At 37.3% G+C, this 15,881-nt stretch overlaps 1 protein-coding gene across 1 annotated transcript in view; it reads right to left on the bottom strand.

The window, feature by feature from the left end:
- Positions 1-15,881, bottom strand: part of Nkain3 (sodium/potassium transporting ATPase interacting 3) — a 629,532-nt gene that overhangs the window by 299,803 nt on the left and 313,848 nt on the right. The window contains exon 3 of the mRNA XM_040740792.1: positions 8,886-8,966. Within this exon, the coding sequence (XP_040596726.1) occupies positions 8,886-8,966 (81 nt within the window). The remainder of the gene's footprint in view (positions 1-8,885; positions 8,967-15,881) is intronic.

The raw sequence follows: 15,881 nt of genomic DNA, 5'->3' as shown, positions 1-15,881 counted from the left end.
TTGCTTTACTGAAGAAATGCTCCAAGAATCAATCACCTCAATGCACAAAGGTGCTGGGGGCTTTGTCTTTGGGCAGTCCAGGCACTAACACCCCCCAAAGGGAAAAAGATATGATACAAGTTTGTAGAGAGAAGCCTTTTCCTTGTCAGCGGCTTCGGTTTTTTCCCACCAGTCGCCTGGGCTCTGCCACGTTGTAGTCCCCAAATAATACCCAAGAAGCTGTATTAATTATGAAGCTGTTGGCCATTTACTCTGCTTCTTACTGGCTAGCTCTGACTTAAGTATTTAACCCATCTAAGTGTTTCTCTTACCGGATGGCGGGCTACATGATGACTGCCTGTGTTTCTTCTACCCAGAGTCCTCCTGGACTCCTAGTCCCACCTATCTTGCTTCCTATTGGCCAACAGTGCTTTGTTGACATGTACACAGGACTTTCCCATCACAAGTTCTTTGGAATAAGGTACACATAGTGTATTTTATATTGGCCTACTATTTTTAAAGAACATAATTGCTTTGCCAGAGATAGAAATAAACATCTTTAAATCTTTATGACTCAGATTTATTACCAGATAGCAGGCTGTGATACTCCTCTTTACTAGTTGAACAGACTCACTAATAGCCCCCAGTGATGAAAAGAAGGTCTTTTAGGGGGGCATAGTTCACACACACTAATATATCAATTCCTAGCCAGAGTGTTTTGTTACTAAAGAGACTGAGCATTATTTTAGTGTCTTTTGTCATACTCATCCCATTTTTGTCACGATACAATAAAGAGAATTTGCTTCCTGTAGCTCCAGAAATATACACATTTGCTAAGTGTAGGATTTTATTCTGAATTATTTGCCAGATACATTGTCTTTGAACCAGGTATTTAGCATCCTCCCCCTAACCTTCTATAAACATCACATTTCAAGATTCTATTCAATAAATTTCCAGACAGGAATAGCTTATTTAAAAAAAGGTACAACTCAGTTCCAATAAACTCCATGGGTTGTATTTATGCAAATAGAAAAGGAAACACACTGTGTAGTCTAGTTTGCATAAAGAATTAAATAAAACTCAAAGACTGTAAAGCATCGAAAGAGACTGAGAGAAGTTTGCCGCGCAACACCTTGTGTGCGGAGATCATACTTAATTGTTTGATTGTCATGCTTCAGTTTCTCTGCCCAAAGACAAGGTTACTGGAAGAACTCAACCTTGAAAGAAAACAAATATTGACAAAGAAAAATAATGGGCCAATTAATTACAGAGACAAATCTACTGATGACAATATTCCTTGCAAAGAATAACTTCACTGATGCTGCCTGGCTGCTCATGGGGACCGTGTACATGAAAATTCCACAGAAGACTCTCATGAGTATCCCTATCAGTTTATATAAAATGAGATCCACAAAGCACTATTATTGCCTTTGAGAAAAAAAGGTTTGTATTTCTACAAGAACTAAAATACCTACAAGCAGAAAGTGTAGGTGGAACAGGGCAGAGGGAAACAAAAGCACGTGGGTTTTCTTTCTATGTGGAAGGCAATGCGGTGTGATGGGATTCATCAGGCCTGACATTCCCATCATTATTGCACATATGCCTTGAGCAAGGCAGCTTCTCCTCACTGAAGTTCCTATCTTTAAAATAAAGATGATAATATCTACCCTAGAGGTAAGAACACAATAGAAAAGGCCAAGCATAGCACCTGTATGAAGGCCATGATGAATTAGTTCAATTCTTTCCTTGGAGTATTTTAGAAAGCTTTTGATCGAAGCTCATAATTAAGATTGAGTAAATTTTCATAGGATTGCCTTCCTCTTCCATGACTTAATTTATGTTCATGCAGAGTAATGCATATTCAGAATTCTATGAAGATGTGATACATTTGACATTCTCTGAGGTCATTAATACACAGGCTTTACACATATTTCAAGAAAACTCCATTAGAATAAATATTAGCCTTATATTTCTACCATTTGGGAAAAACTTAAAAGATGTTATTAAGGGAGCCATATAATTCTTTTGGGATGACAAAGTACAACTCAAGTTTTAATTGTAGCTTACAACTTTCAATATTTCTAAAGGAAGAAAACTGTGAGGAATGAGTGAGATCCTGAATAAATATGAGAACAGTAATATCAAGGACCTCAGTTCCCCAGCCTCATGGAACTAGCAAGACCACCCCTGGGGTAAGTCACAGAAGAATAGCAAAGCCTTCCTCTGGTCCACATGTGGATATTGAGAGATATATCTCCATCAGAGTGCACAGACAGACCACCAGATATGTGTTTGTTCTTCATTCTATTGTGATTCCTAGTTTAGATTCCAGGACTTACTTGATACAAGCATGTGGCAGATAATGAGAAAGGTTTTACATTTATGTTCTGAATATATTCCTCAGGAGAATCTAAATTCCAAAGAAGCATCATTTAAGTTACTAATTGTGCCCCTGTTTATCTTTAAGCAACAACAACAACAACAACAACAACAAAATTCTATTAAAAAAAAGACAGAGGCACACAAAGATGCTTGCAGTGTTTCTAACTGGAGCAGCAAGCAAGGATACACAGAGAACCCGTCTGTTGTGTATATCAGGAGCTGTGCACATGCTGAAGGGAAGAATTTAACTAACAGCATTGCAGCTGAGAAGCTAATGTGCAGATCTGAGATCCTGTCTCAAGAGACTGCTTCATACCTCTCTAAACCACGGTCCTACACATTACCATTGTGCAGCTCATGCATGCTATTAAATATATGCTCCAGAGGATTTGGGGTGAGGATCCCAATGTCTATTAATTTATCCCAAAGCAAAGAAGATGATCATGATGACAATAAAGACAGACATCATTTACTGAGACCTCAGGAGATGTCCCTGTATTATCTCACACAGTTCTTCCAACAACTCTGTAGCATGAATGCTTTGGTTTTCTTGGCTTTGCAGAAAATGGAGCTGCAACTCCAGAATATGATATTACATCGCACTGTTGGTTACCTACATACAGTCATCTTCGAAAACAACGCATCCGTCACTTTCAAGTCCTAAAAGATGTGGGAAGTATCAATGTGTTCAAGACCATAGTGGCAGATGCCTGCTGCGTGGCTGGGTGGCACATGAGATAAATGCAAAGGCAACATCTGAAAGCTGCCATCAAAGGCCGCATAAGAATCTAGCCAGTTGTCTGATCATCCATGAGAGTGTGCACAATCATTAATAAGAATGGTTAGGCTGAGCTCTGGAGTGATCTCAGTTGCCCCTGGCTCTTGAGGCTGCACTGATTCCTTTTTGAAACGCCCTGGCTTTGTGCAATCAGTTAGACCCCCAGTCCACACTCTGCCCTGCCTTGGCAAAGCAGCAGATGGGGGATCCATATGGGAAAATCACATCCTCTTCCATCACACCTTAGTAATGGCAAGCATGAGCAGATGAACAACAGCTGGGCCCTCTTTCCATTTTAGCAGTTGTTTTCTGATAAGGCTGTCACTGCTGCTGGGCCTCTGAATGTTTGTGAACACTGTTTTTTTTTTAGCCTCTTGATTATCTAAGCCTCTGTCTTTTCAACCTTCTCCCTGCATGGGTGGGGCACACTATCAGGCATTCTGTCCAATGGAACCCAGAAATCCTGACAGCTAATTTATAGGGAAGCTAAGTTTTAAAGCAAAGAATAAATTTTATCACTCCATTTTTTTTGTTTTCATCCACTTTGTCTTCCTACTAGTTACTGGTTCTTTTACTAAAGATACTAAAGATTACCTTCTTAACTCCTGTAATACAAGTTTTTTCTCATGCATTCTAAATTAATTAAAAGTTCAGCACTATAAGTAAAAAGAAAGCCAAATAAGACATGAACACCGGCCCCCCACACATTTGAAACACATTTGTACAAATGTAACCCTACAAAGAAAGCCATGTGAATATATGATTTCAAATAACAAAGCAAGGGGATATAGGATTGTAGAAAGGGAATTCCTACCACAAAAATAAGAAACAAACTAATATTAATTAAACAATAGTGTAGCAAACATGACAGCATTATAGAAACAGGTCTTATATATTACCCCATAAAAGACACCAGTGCAAAGTCTATTCAGTTAATATTATTAGTACCATGGTAAGACATGGGGTAAGCTATTAGATAATTACTTTTCACAATTCAAAAAAATTAAGTTTCAGAGTCAGAGGATTAAACACCAAAACATTGTGCTGTAACACAAACGTAAGATACACAAATTACAACAAAAATGAAAAAATATAAGTTGGTGCCTGATTAAAATGAACAATAGTTAATATTTAGGAAATATTAAATAATTAAATAAGATAAAAATAAGTTCTTTTATTTGAAGTTAACAACAACCCCTCACCCACACAAAAGGAAGAAAGGAACCTAGCTTACATTTCCTTGTGCTGGCTAGTTTTATGTCAACTTGACATAAGCCAGAGTCATCAGAGAAGAGGGAGCTTCAATTAAGAAAAAGTTTCTATAAGACCAGGCTATCACATTTTCTCAATTAATGAGTGATGTTGGAGGGCCTAGCCCATAGTGGGTCGAGCCATTCCTGAACTGGTGGTTCTGGGTTCTATAAGAAATCTTGGAAGCAAGCCCATAAACAGCACTCCTTGATGGCCTCAGCAACAGATCTGTCCCTAGGTTCCTGCCCAGTCTTGACTTCTCCAAGGATAAGGACTGATGTGTAAGTGTAAACCAAATAAATCCATTTGCTCTCAATTTGCTTTTGGCCACAATATTTCATCACAGTAACAGTAACTCTAATTAAGACATTTATAATATAAAAGAATAGTGATGAAAACTATGTGCATTTATACCATATATGTTATGCAGTATTATGCAAAATGTTAAAGTTGACCAAGAATTTAGTAGTAACATAGTCATGCATGTTTTTAAGTTGAATAGCTTTTAAAATATCCATAACACAAACTAACTCTACAATATCACATTTTCTGGGGAGACACACAAGGATTGTTAGGAACTCAGTGACAACATAACTCTCACATAATATGTAATGCCAGGAGATGTCAGATCATAAATATATCTTAAAGATGTTGATTTGTCTTTCATTGTCTAAAAGGTGGGGTAAGATTAGCATTATTTCTTCTTCATGTGCTTGCTACATTTTTCATGGGTTTGAGTTTCTTTTTTCTTTCTTTAATTTGAAACATTTTGATAGTAATTTTTGTTTGACTTTTTTCTATTTCTATTTCTATTTCTGATAATGATATTTTTGATGTTATTCTGTTAATATACCCAGTAATTTCATGTGAAATTCCAAAGTTATTGGAGTTTTTCTACATTCTGTATCATCTGTAGTTATGACTCTAATGACAATGGGATTTTGAGTTGCTCTTTTCCCTATCTCAGAGTTAGCTGCCCGTGTATTAATATAAAGCAAGGAAGTAAGCGATCATGAAACATAGGTCAAATTTTTTTCTATTACCTTCAGGTGGAAGGTTGAAAAATTTATAAAATTTCATTTTTAGTAATATTTTCTTGAATGCATAGTCTCTAAGCACTGCTTGGGTTCATTCATAAATAAAGTGTTGCTTTATTATGTTCTTCAAAATTATTTTAAATCTCCCTCAAATTTATAACATGATTTGTAGATTATAAGACACATCTCTGTAATTTATAAGGGTATTTTTTGAAGGATTAATTTTAGAGGGAGACCCTCCTTCAGAATAAGGAATGTCTTCTGGCAGCAGCCCAGCCAAAAGGAAAAGCTGTTGATATTTACCTGCCTGCCTGGTGCTTTCCTTGCTGGAGAACACATCTCCTCTATGACTGCCACTATAGCTGTTTCCCTTTGCTGAGATTGGAATCTGACTTCTTTCGCTTGTTGATAAGGAGTGAAGACCTGTGGCTCTCAAGACTGGAACTGCCATGGCACTTGGTACTAAGGACTGAGCAATTACCACATTCTCAGCCCTGCCAGCATGGAGACGGCCATTGTTTGACTCCCCAGACTGACTTGTATGAGCCGATACAATAAATACCCTCTGTAATATATGCTCCAGACATTTTGTTTCTCTGGAGAACCCTGATACTGGTTGATGAAGCTGGACTTAGACAGAACTGTTTCTTTGTTCAATTGTTGCACATGCTGGTATGAATAGACCTTACCTTACTGTACATTTTCCCAGGAAACAGAGCTCAACAAGTTATTTGTTCCAGAATGTATGTATGGGTGAAAGTCAAGTTACAGGGTAACTTGTGCTAATCCATTAAAGTGGGTAATTACCCACAAATGCTTTACAAACTACCAGGAGATGGATAACTCTCTCTAATAAGTTCAGCACATGAACTATCACACATGGATACAGGATTTCTTAGAAAATAAAATCCAGCTGGAAGCTTGGCAGGGGTATTTGTCTGACAAGGGTCTTTAACTTTACTCTTTCAGAATAGATTCCTGGAGGCTCCATTTGAGATTAAACTGTGACTAGCCAGAAAGGCTGTAAATAATCAACAGAAAACATTAAGAATGTTTTTTTGGAGACACACATTCTTTTAGCCAAAACTATGTGTTGATAGCTGAATAGATTTTAAATGGGTTAAAAATGAAAAATCAAGATGACAAGTACATCAACCTGTTGGGCTCAACTTGGTTCTTGCTTCCTATGTATTTTTCTGCTAATGCTATTCTTACAAGGAAGGCAAACATGACCAGTGACGCAAATACTGCCACAGAGGGGCCTATGTAGAGGTCTCTCAGCACTACTGAACATGCCTATCTGCCCAGCTCCTATCCTGGTCAAGCCTTGTTTCATATTCCAACAACTAATGTCCAATAAAGGAGACCAAAACAAAAAAAGAAATCCTTTGACATACACACCAAGGCTAAAAAAGCACCAACAAGGAGCAGTTCCAAAAATAATTTTGAGCAACGATAGGTAATTAAACTTGTGCAGAGCCAATAACTGCTGTTATTTATCTTTATTATTCCACAGAATTGTTTTGAAGCTTACATAGTTACCATATATGATATGCATAAACAGTAACACACAGTAAACCAACATTTACTATCACAATTACTTGGCAAAAGTGGCCCTCTTACAATGTTCTTCATAGGCTCATGAAGTCGAGTGTGATTGGTTCACAGCCCACACTATGTGCTGAAATTGAAACTTGAACTAAATGCTTATTATTGGAACTCGGTTTTCTTTCAACACAATATTATGCCAATTCTTCAGGGCAAACTTTCTCTATTCTAACTTATTCCAAATCAGTCCATAGTTGAGACAATAAAAGACAATTTCCACCCAGTGAAATGAATAAAACCTATGAATTAAAGTGATCATTCAAGTCACAAGATAGAAAATAAGGGGCTGAATACTGTGTTTAACTTTTGACTCATGACATTTTTGTTTATAAGGCTTGCATTTTAAAATTACCTATAAACTACATTATGGAGCACAACACCTGGATGTACAGTTGAGTCAAACTTTATGTCCTATAAATTAGTGATGATAAATAATCAGCAATGTAAATTGCCAAGGAAGCATCTAAAACAGTGGTTCTCACCCCTCCTAATGCTGCAACCCTGCAACATAGTTCCTCATGTTGTGGTGACCCCAACCATAAAATCGTTTCATTTCCATGTCACTCCTGTAATTTTGCTACTGTTATGAATCATAATCTAAATACATGATATGCAGGACATCATTTATGTGACCCCCACGGGGGGTCACAACCGACAGGTGGAGAATCACCATGCTAGAGCTTATGTATGGATCTCAGTAGCACAAATGTCATTTGTGGCCTCTGAACACTCCAATGGGAAAAATAATGACAAAATTCAATTTTAAAGTCATTATAGTATAGGAAAAAGAAACAAACCATTTCTAAGGGCTCTAAAGTAAATCCCTCAATAATTTTCTCCTTTTGGGTGAAACACACATGATTTATTCAATGTGTACTTCAGTAGAGTCCAGGAATTCTAAAAGCATCTGTGGCCATCAAGGTAGAGTTTTAATAGCAGGACACCAAATGCCAATAGAGGACCGAATGCTGTGCACAATTTCAGATTGTAACAGAACAATAGAAAGATTAGCTCAAATTTATTTCATAATAAAATATCTAAAAATAATATGCCTCTTTATACAACTTTTGGATACCATTATGCTGCTTCTTTTACAGTGAAAGCTATGCAAAGTAACAGTATCTTTTAGATTGACAACTAGAAATTTAACACACTGTTTTTATGTTTTAGTAACAAACAAAACATATGTTTTCAGGAATCCAGATGAAAATAACAGTTGTAAACTGGGAGAAATAACGTCTGTACCATGTTTTATTACGAGCAAAGTCTTGTGTATGATGAGAACCTCAGAACAGAAATCAGCACACCCATGCGTTCACATGTTGGCAAATGTAGCTCCACTGAAATCTAATCTATACTTTCCAATCTTCACAACTCTTTTTCTTCTTTAAGCATGCATGCTCAAAGCCCCCTTTACCTTAATATATAGGACATATCACCATGACAACTATGGATTCATCAAATGAACACGAGAATTCACTTGGAGATAATCTCAACTTCAGTATAAAAATCAAAAATATTTTGAAATTCCTTTATACTAGCATGCATTCCTCTGAGCTTCATTTTCCCATATAATATAGACATTAGTTTTTAAATAAGGTCTCATATAGCACATGCTGACTTTAAATTCACTATGCAGCAAAGTATGTCCTTGAAAGGATCCTATCTCAACCTCCCAAGTGTTGAGATTACAGGTATGTGACACATGCCAACATGGATGATTTTTATTAATCCTATGGCTAAATGTTGTATATTTCTCCACTTAACTATAATAATGCAAATGTATATCAGCATAATTAATTTATAACTGTTTCTTTTCAAAGTGTATTTTAAAGGCATGATAAACTTACCTTAGAGAGGCCACCTACTTCCAAATAAAAGCAGATGATGAACACATTCCAGGTGACCCAGAGGGCACTCCACACTGTGTACTGGATAGGAAACGGGTTGAGAGAACAAGAGAGAAAGAGAAAAGAAGATGAAAAACACATATTGGAAATAAAACAGTTACAGAATTATCAGTAAATGTAAGTCCTTTGTTGTGGAGTTTCTTCGATGCCCATCTTCCTCTCTGATGTAATTGGTGCTGCCGGGAGGAGTTGTGTCTCACTGTCATGAAAAACCCTAAAACATTTTAAATGCCATGTTCTGTAGGTCTTTGAAAGGTTTGAAGAATATCTATCCATTTGAAATATAGCTCTGTAAATCTAGAAAACTTAACATGATTAAAAGTTTGACTGTCATAGGTAACTATCTATAATCTGTATTTAATTACACATTACATACTTAAAAGAGCTGTATAAACACAATATCTGAACAAGAGAAGAAATATACATAACAAAGTTGACCTTGCATTTGGTTCAATAAACTGAAATCCATATCAATGTAAAGTATTCATTTCTATGCCAGTCCTTTGTGAGGAAATAGAGCACAGTCAGAAAAACTTTTTTAAGAGTACCCTAAGATTTAAAAATTGAAAATCCGATGGTTCTGACTGTTTTTAATGACTGTATAGAAACCTAGATTTCTAAATGCTTTTCTGACTTGCAGTCCAACTTAAATCTGAGTGCTCATGTGATTTCCATTTTCTGTGCACTATGTTTTCAAAAGAACACAATTATGCAGTTTTCTGTGAGCCATCAATCTACCCACAACTCTCTATGTATCAATGTACTATCCATAATCTATCATTCTGCCTATCTACAGACCCACAGAAATATATCCAAACATTCAGACATTAGACAGATAAATATTTAATTCATAACTTTAAATTGTCTAATTTTAGAAATTTAGTCACAGTAAACCCTCCATATCTCTGAATGAAGACTTTGAGAATGGACATGTGGAATAAAGTTACCACATAACTCTCTTGTATTACTTTACTAAGAGCAGAACTCATGTTCCGGTAAACAAATATTGAAAGTGTAACCACATGAAATATCTTCAATCTATCCTTGTTATTTAGCCTTTCTGGGTCTTTAGATCACAGCACAATTATCTTTTACTTTACAGCTAATATTAATTTATAAGTGAATACAGATAGGGAGGATTAAGGGGTGATGCAAGGATCTTCCTGTGAAAGGCTAATAGAATGGATTTCGAGGGATGTACTTGGGGGTGACTGGAGTTGGGAATAGACAGGATAAAGTGGGAATGAGGGATGGAGAAAAAACTGGAAGAAATGCTTAGAAATGAGGGGCATTTTGTTACAAAACCTGAACTTGACATCTGTAATGAGGCAAGGCCTCAAGTGGAAGGACTGGGGCACCAAGCCAGTCATGAAACCTTTGATCTGCAGTTCGTCCCAACTGCAAAGTATTCTAAAACAGGAGCCCAGCATCATCATCACCATAGAGACCAGAGCGACTTCATCCAGTAACCAATGGGAGCAGGTGCAGAGTCACACAGCCAAAGTTAGGCAAAGCTCAGGGAGTCCTTTGGAGAAGGGGAGAAAGGGTTGGATGAACCAGAAAGGTCAGGGACACCAGGAGAACATTTCCCACAGAAACAACTGACTGGGACTTGCAGATATAAGGCATCCTGTAGGGGTCTGACCTAGATCCCCTGCATATATGTTATTGCTGACTAGCTTGGTGTCTTGTGGAACTTCTAATAATGGGCTCTGGGAATGTCTCTGACTTTTTGCATGCTTGTGGGATGCTCTTCCTCCTACTAGGTTGTCTTGTTGAACATTGATAGAATGGTTTTGTACCTGGTATTATTGTAGAATATTACGGCATATTTGGTTGATATCCCTGCCAGCCCTGCTTTTTTCTGAGAGGGAAGGCTCTGGCAGAGGTGGGGGGAAGGAAAACTGCAGTCAGGATATAATATATGTGAGAAGAATAAAAAACTAATAATACAAAATGCCTTACAATGCCAGAATATAATAACTAGGAGAATGAGCAAATGAACAGATTTCTTTTATTAAAAAAATACCGTTCATGCACGCCCTGGTGGAAAGGTCAAAATAGTCAGTGTCAACAAGAGCATTAGCCAATCTGATTTAGTGTAGTCCAGATCCGACTCCTGCATGGATATACAGAGTCCTAGATAATTGGGGACGGTATATGCTGTAAGCACGGTAGATTGATTAAATACAATAGTTTGCATGCTCTTCTTACTATACTGGAAAACTCTATGAATTCTTGAAATAGGCATGTAAGTTATGTCATTTCTTTCTATGAGTGATTGCAATCATTGTATCATGGTCTTAAAATAACATTTTGAAATTATTTTCCTTACATTATCTTTTCTGTGTTAAAATATGAACTTTAGGTACTACATTAAAACAACAATTTTACCAGATGTTTACTAAAAGTTTTGTCTGAAAGAATCAATTTACTTGGCCTCTGTCATCTATGTTTTTAAAGGTTTTAAAAATGATCTCATGTAGGTGTAAACTGAGTGAATATATTTGGTATAACATTATTCTGTTCTGGGTGTGTTTTGCTTTTAGAAAAAAAGATAATAAAATTATTTAATGCTCCACAGTCCCTGTGAATTTACATTAAAACTTGTGAAAGAGGTCACATGATCAGTGAGTGATAAGTTGTGATGGTTTAGGTGTTTGTAGCTATTACTAAAGTCATTCAAACATAATTTTCTGAACCATGCACTATTCCCATTGAAAAGAGTTTATCTACATTCTTAATAGAATGCCTTTATACATCACAGATACAAAAAGTATAGGTGTTCTTCTAATCAGAGGATTCCTATCATGATGATGCATACTCTGAATTAATCAAAAGTTTCTCAGCGCAGGTCAGAAATGCTGAACACCAAGTCCAGAGGAAAACCAGTGACAATGGCCAAGGAAAGATCTTCAACTGAAGCAAGAATAAACCAGAACAGAGGGGATTTCTGTTGTTATTTTTTCTATGCTGGGAACTAAAGAAGGCACTTGCAGACTCTAGGCAGGTTCTCTATCATGGGACCACATCCCAAGAAGAAGCATATAATCCTTAATCATTACAACCCCACTCCAAATCCATAAATACTGAGAATGTCCACAGTATAACAAAAGTAAAATAAAACAAGCCCTTTACAAAACTCACAGCACAAACAGTGCCTGAAGGGAACTAAGGATCTCCTGCAAGTTGTATTATAGATTCTGTTTCTGACCTTTCACAGACATTGATGGCAACTATCTAATTCTACACATTTGACTGTGCCAAAGGTCATTATGACACTTGTTGTGTTCCTAGTATTGCACGAGGCACTTTTCAAGTGGCCTATCACTCAAGGCACCATATTAAGCCCCTGAAGAATAGGTTATCCTTTGATTCCCTAGAGAATGCCAGGGTTGTCCTATGAAGCCTGGCAGACTGCCCCAGAGACAGCATGCTTATTTTAGTATGCTGGGTTTAGTATGCTTTAATGCAAACCACCTTAATAAAAGCATTCTATTAATAAATTGACTTCTCACTAAAATTTTCACTTCATCAGATGACAAGTGAATACAATGACCAGTTTATTAAAATTTGGCTCATTTATATGAATTCTATAACATAATGTTTTAGCAATGACAGTTTTTTTTAATATCTTGTCATTGATATGTCACATGTGGCAGTAACACGACAGATGTTTGTTTGGAGGGACAGAATGTTCTTTATAATAGCTCCTTCAATGCTTCTGGTTGAAAACAATGACTGCATTATTGAAATTTGGTTTGTGTGGAATATAAATGATACACTTCAATGTGTAGATGAGAGACTACATGAATCACAGACATGCAGAAGAGAACCTTAATAAGACCAACCCATGGATGGACATTTACCTAAGTCATCACCTTTGAGACTGGCTATTCACCCTACCTTGTCTTTGAAGTGGGTTGTTTTAATTAACAGTTCATCAGGCATGATGTTTACAGTACCATATGACCTGGTTTAGACAAATATCTGTTGGTTGGTATGGAGCATGGCAATAGGCTTGCATATTTATGTAGTTCAGATAGAATCAAAGTATAAATGACTTGACTTCTCCATGTTAAAATTAACTGTATGTAATCTCTCCCTCTCCTCATTTACTTAAACTCAGTACACATATTTGAAGTCCTATTCTCACAGATAATGAGTGCATGGGTTTGTGTGATTTCCTAAACATTTCCTTGTTTTGTGAGGATATTTCAACATTTGGTAATTCAAATAAACACTTCATAATTTTCCCAGTCTGCATTTCCACCACTGAGTTTTGAGTCTTTAATGTGAATTATTTTTACTAACATGCCTCATTTTTTCCTATATGTGTGAATCTACCACAATATTAGCTCACAATATGCTATGAAACAAATAGGATAGGCTCTTTTTTCCATTTTTCTGCATTCACCTGGAATTCATCATTTTGTTGAGCAGAATCTTAATGGAAACCTGACATCCCTGTACCTTGTTAGTAAGGAAGGAAGAGTGAAGGCAAAAATATAGTAATGAATAGTTAACAGTTAATCAAATCAAGATTTGGTCTATGTTAGGACAGGTAAAACCTGCTGCTTATATTCTGATTACTGAAAAAAATTTATGAAATGAGTTATATAAAGGAGGTAAATACGTTAAATATAAAATCAAGTTCATGTTCCAACGCTTCACAGTCAATAATAAATGAAACAAAGTCTCTTCATCTGAAAACCTTGAATTCATTTATTGTTTCTTCATCATACATTAAGCTTGAGGTAGAATACAGCAATGGGTGGCTACAATTCTGCTCTCAAGAGAACATGGTGAATACAGTGTAGAAGTTAGAAGCTGTGACAAATAAGAGGAGCAAAGTAGGAAGTGACCAAAATCTGTGTTAATAGTCAGGACAAGGCACTTAGTCCTGCCTAGGTGCATAGTTTAGAGCCAGCTTTTACTAAGTGACAGTTTGGCTGAAGGACTATGAATTTTCCAAGAGTGGAAGGTTCAGAATGTGCCTCAGAGGAGGCAGAAGAACAAGAAGAGCACATGGTCCAGAGAAAACAGCACAGGTAGTCGAGAGGAGGGCAAAAGGCATAAGAAAGCAGAGAAACAATTTTCCTCAGTTTAAATTCATACCCTATGTGGAGAAATTCTTCTGCATAGCCATTTAGCTAACCCATCTTCATTAGGGTGGCTAATTCTTTGAGGTCAAGTATGGCAACCCCGTGTATTGTCAGAAATGGAGGTAACTTAACCTTCGATTTGCTATGCTTTGAACTCCATTAAATGGTTGCAGCAGCAGACATCATATTTTATTATTTCAGAGTAAGCACTTAGCACGTACCTGGTGCTCAAAAGAATTTGTCAGTTTGAAGTGGATTAAGAGTAATTGGCACATAAAGGGAGGGAGACACAAAAATTGCAGTGTGACAGCAAGAAGAAACCTCTGGCAATCTAAATGTTAAACTGCAACCATGGTACAACTATGGTGCGCGACAAAAGGAAGTACTGCAGTGTGTCATGATGTCTTATGAGGGACTGGAAGAGTCAGTCCCCCTGCAGAAGTGCCTGGATGCTAAGACCTGCTGTGTGAAACCTAGAGAAGAAGGGATTGAAAGGATTTCTTGTCTGGAATCATCACAGAACACCACGTAGCTGCCATTCATTCATTAAACATGTAGAGAATATTATGCTTTAGTAGGAATAGGTGACTAGAAAGGAATGCATATAAAAGGCCTCCATCTTTCCAGGAGCTCCCCACCATAGGATGGAGGTCGGGGGCAGTAGGGTCCCAGAGGAGAAATGCTGTCAACATGGAGTGAGAACAGCTGGGCAGTGGCCAGGCAAATATTTAAATCGGAAGATGAGACTTGGAGTAACCAGTGATTGGGTACCTTAGCTCAAGTGCCCTCAGCCCCTGCCTGCATCTCCAGCCTCTTCCCCTGAGAACTCTGACTGGCATTGTGGCCCAGCACAGCATTCTCTTGGGCACAATTTAATGATTAATCACTCTGATCCTTTGTTTCTGTGTCATGAGCATGATTAATAATGTGTTCATGTGCAAATCTTATTTACTAGGCATACTCTTTGAGAACACTGAGTGCAATGAAGCTCTTGTGCATATGTCTTCTGTTTCCTGACTCTTACACCACACCAGCTCCCAAGGTCCCCTTGGTAGTTACTGGCATTGCTTCTCTTTCTGGTTTCTTTTCTTTTGCTTTCCTGCCTCCCTTCTGACTTTCATGGCAAGAAAAGGAAGCTTCAGACCTGGAAAAATCTCTAAAGATAAACACCTATAACAAACCCTTCATATTTTGTTCTCATCATTGTCTCTTTTAATGTGTTGCATCATTCACTTTTTTTTTCATTTTGTTTACACTCTTACAAGACTCCAAGGGAGTAGAAGAAAGAAAGCAAGGAATTAATGGGAAAGCAAGACCTCCATGTCACCCGCTTCACTTAATCTTTCCAAAAACCCTATGAAGCCTATTTTAGAATCCTTAATTTATAGGTGAGAAGGGGCTGATTAACTGGTTAAGTGACTTGCTCAGGAAACCCAGTGTGGAGCAGGAGAACCAGATGTGTATTGGTTCCACTCCTCTTATTAACTTCTGAAGTTTCATCACCAGATCAGAAATCTTAAATGGTTCTTGATGTAAGTGTTGACCTTGGAACTAGTCTTGCCCTGTTTCCCAGACAATCACATTGCCTATAAGACAATCCAAATCCAACATGGCTACACATTGCTTGGGACAGCAAGTTTTAAATGTCAACTTGGCATAAGGTATAATCAGCTGGCAAGAGCACGTCAGTGGAGGATGGTCTACATTAGCCAGCCTGTAGCCTTGTCTGTCTTGATTACATAAATTGATGTGAAAAAGACTCAGCCTAAAAGTGGTTGGCCTGATCCCTGGGTGTCAGTTGCAAACCTTATAAAAAGGAAAAAGTGGGTAG

This window comes from Mesocricetus auratus, unplaced genomic scaffold, assembly GCF_017639785.1.
Source record: "Mesocricetus auratus isolate SY011 unplaced genomic scaffold, BCM_Maur_2.0 Super-Scaffold_6730, whole genome shotgun sequence".
NCBI classification, from domain to species: domain Eukaryota; kingdom Metazoa; phylum Chordata; class Mammalia; order Rodentia; family Cricetidae; genus Mesocricetus; species Mesocricetus auratus.
Note: the sequence above shows the minus strand (reverse complement) of the source record. Positions and strands in the feature narration are given on the sequence as shown.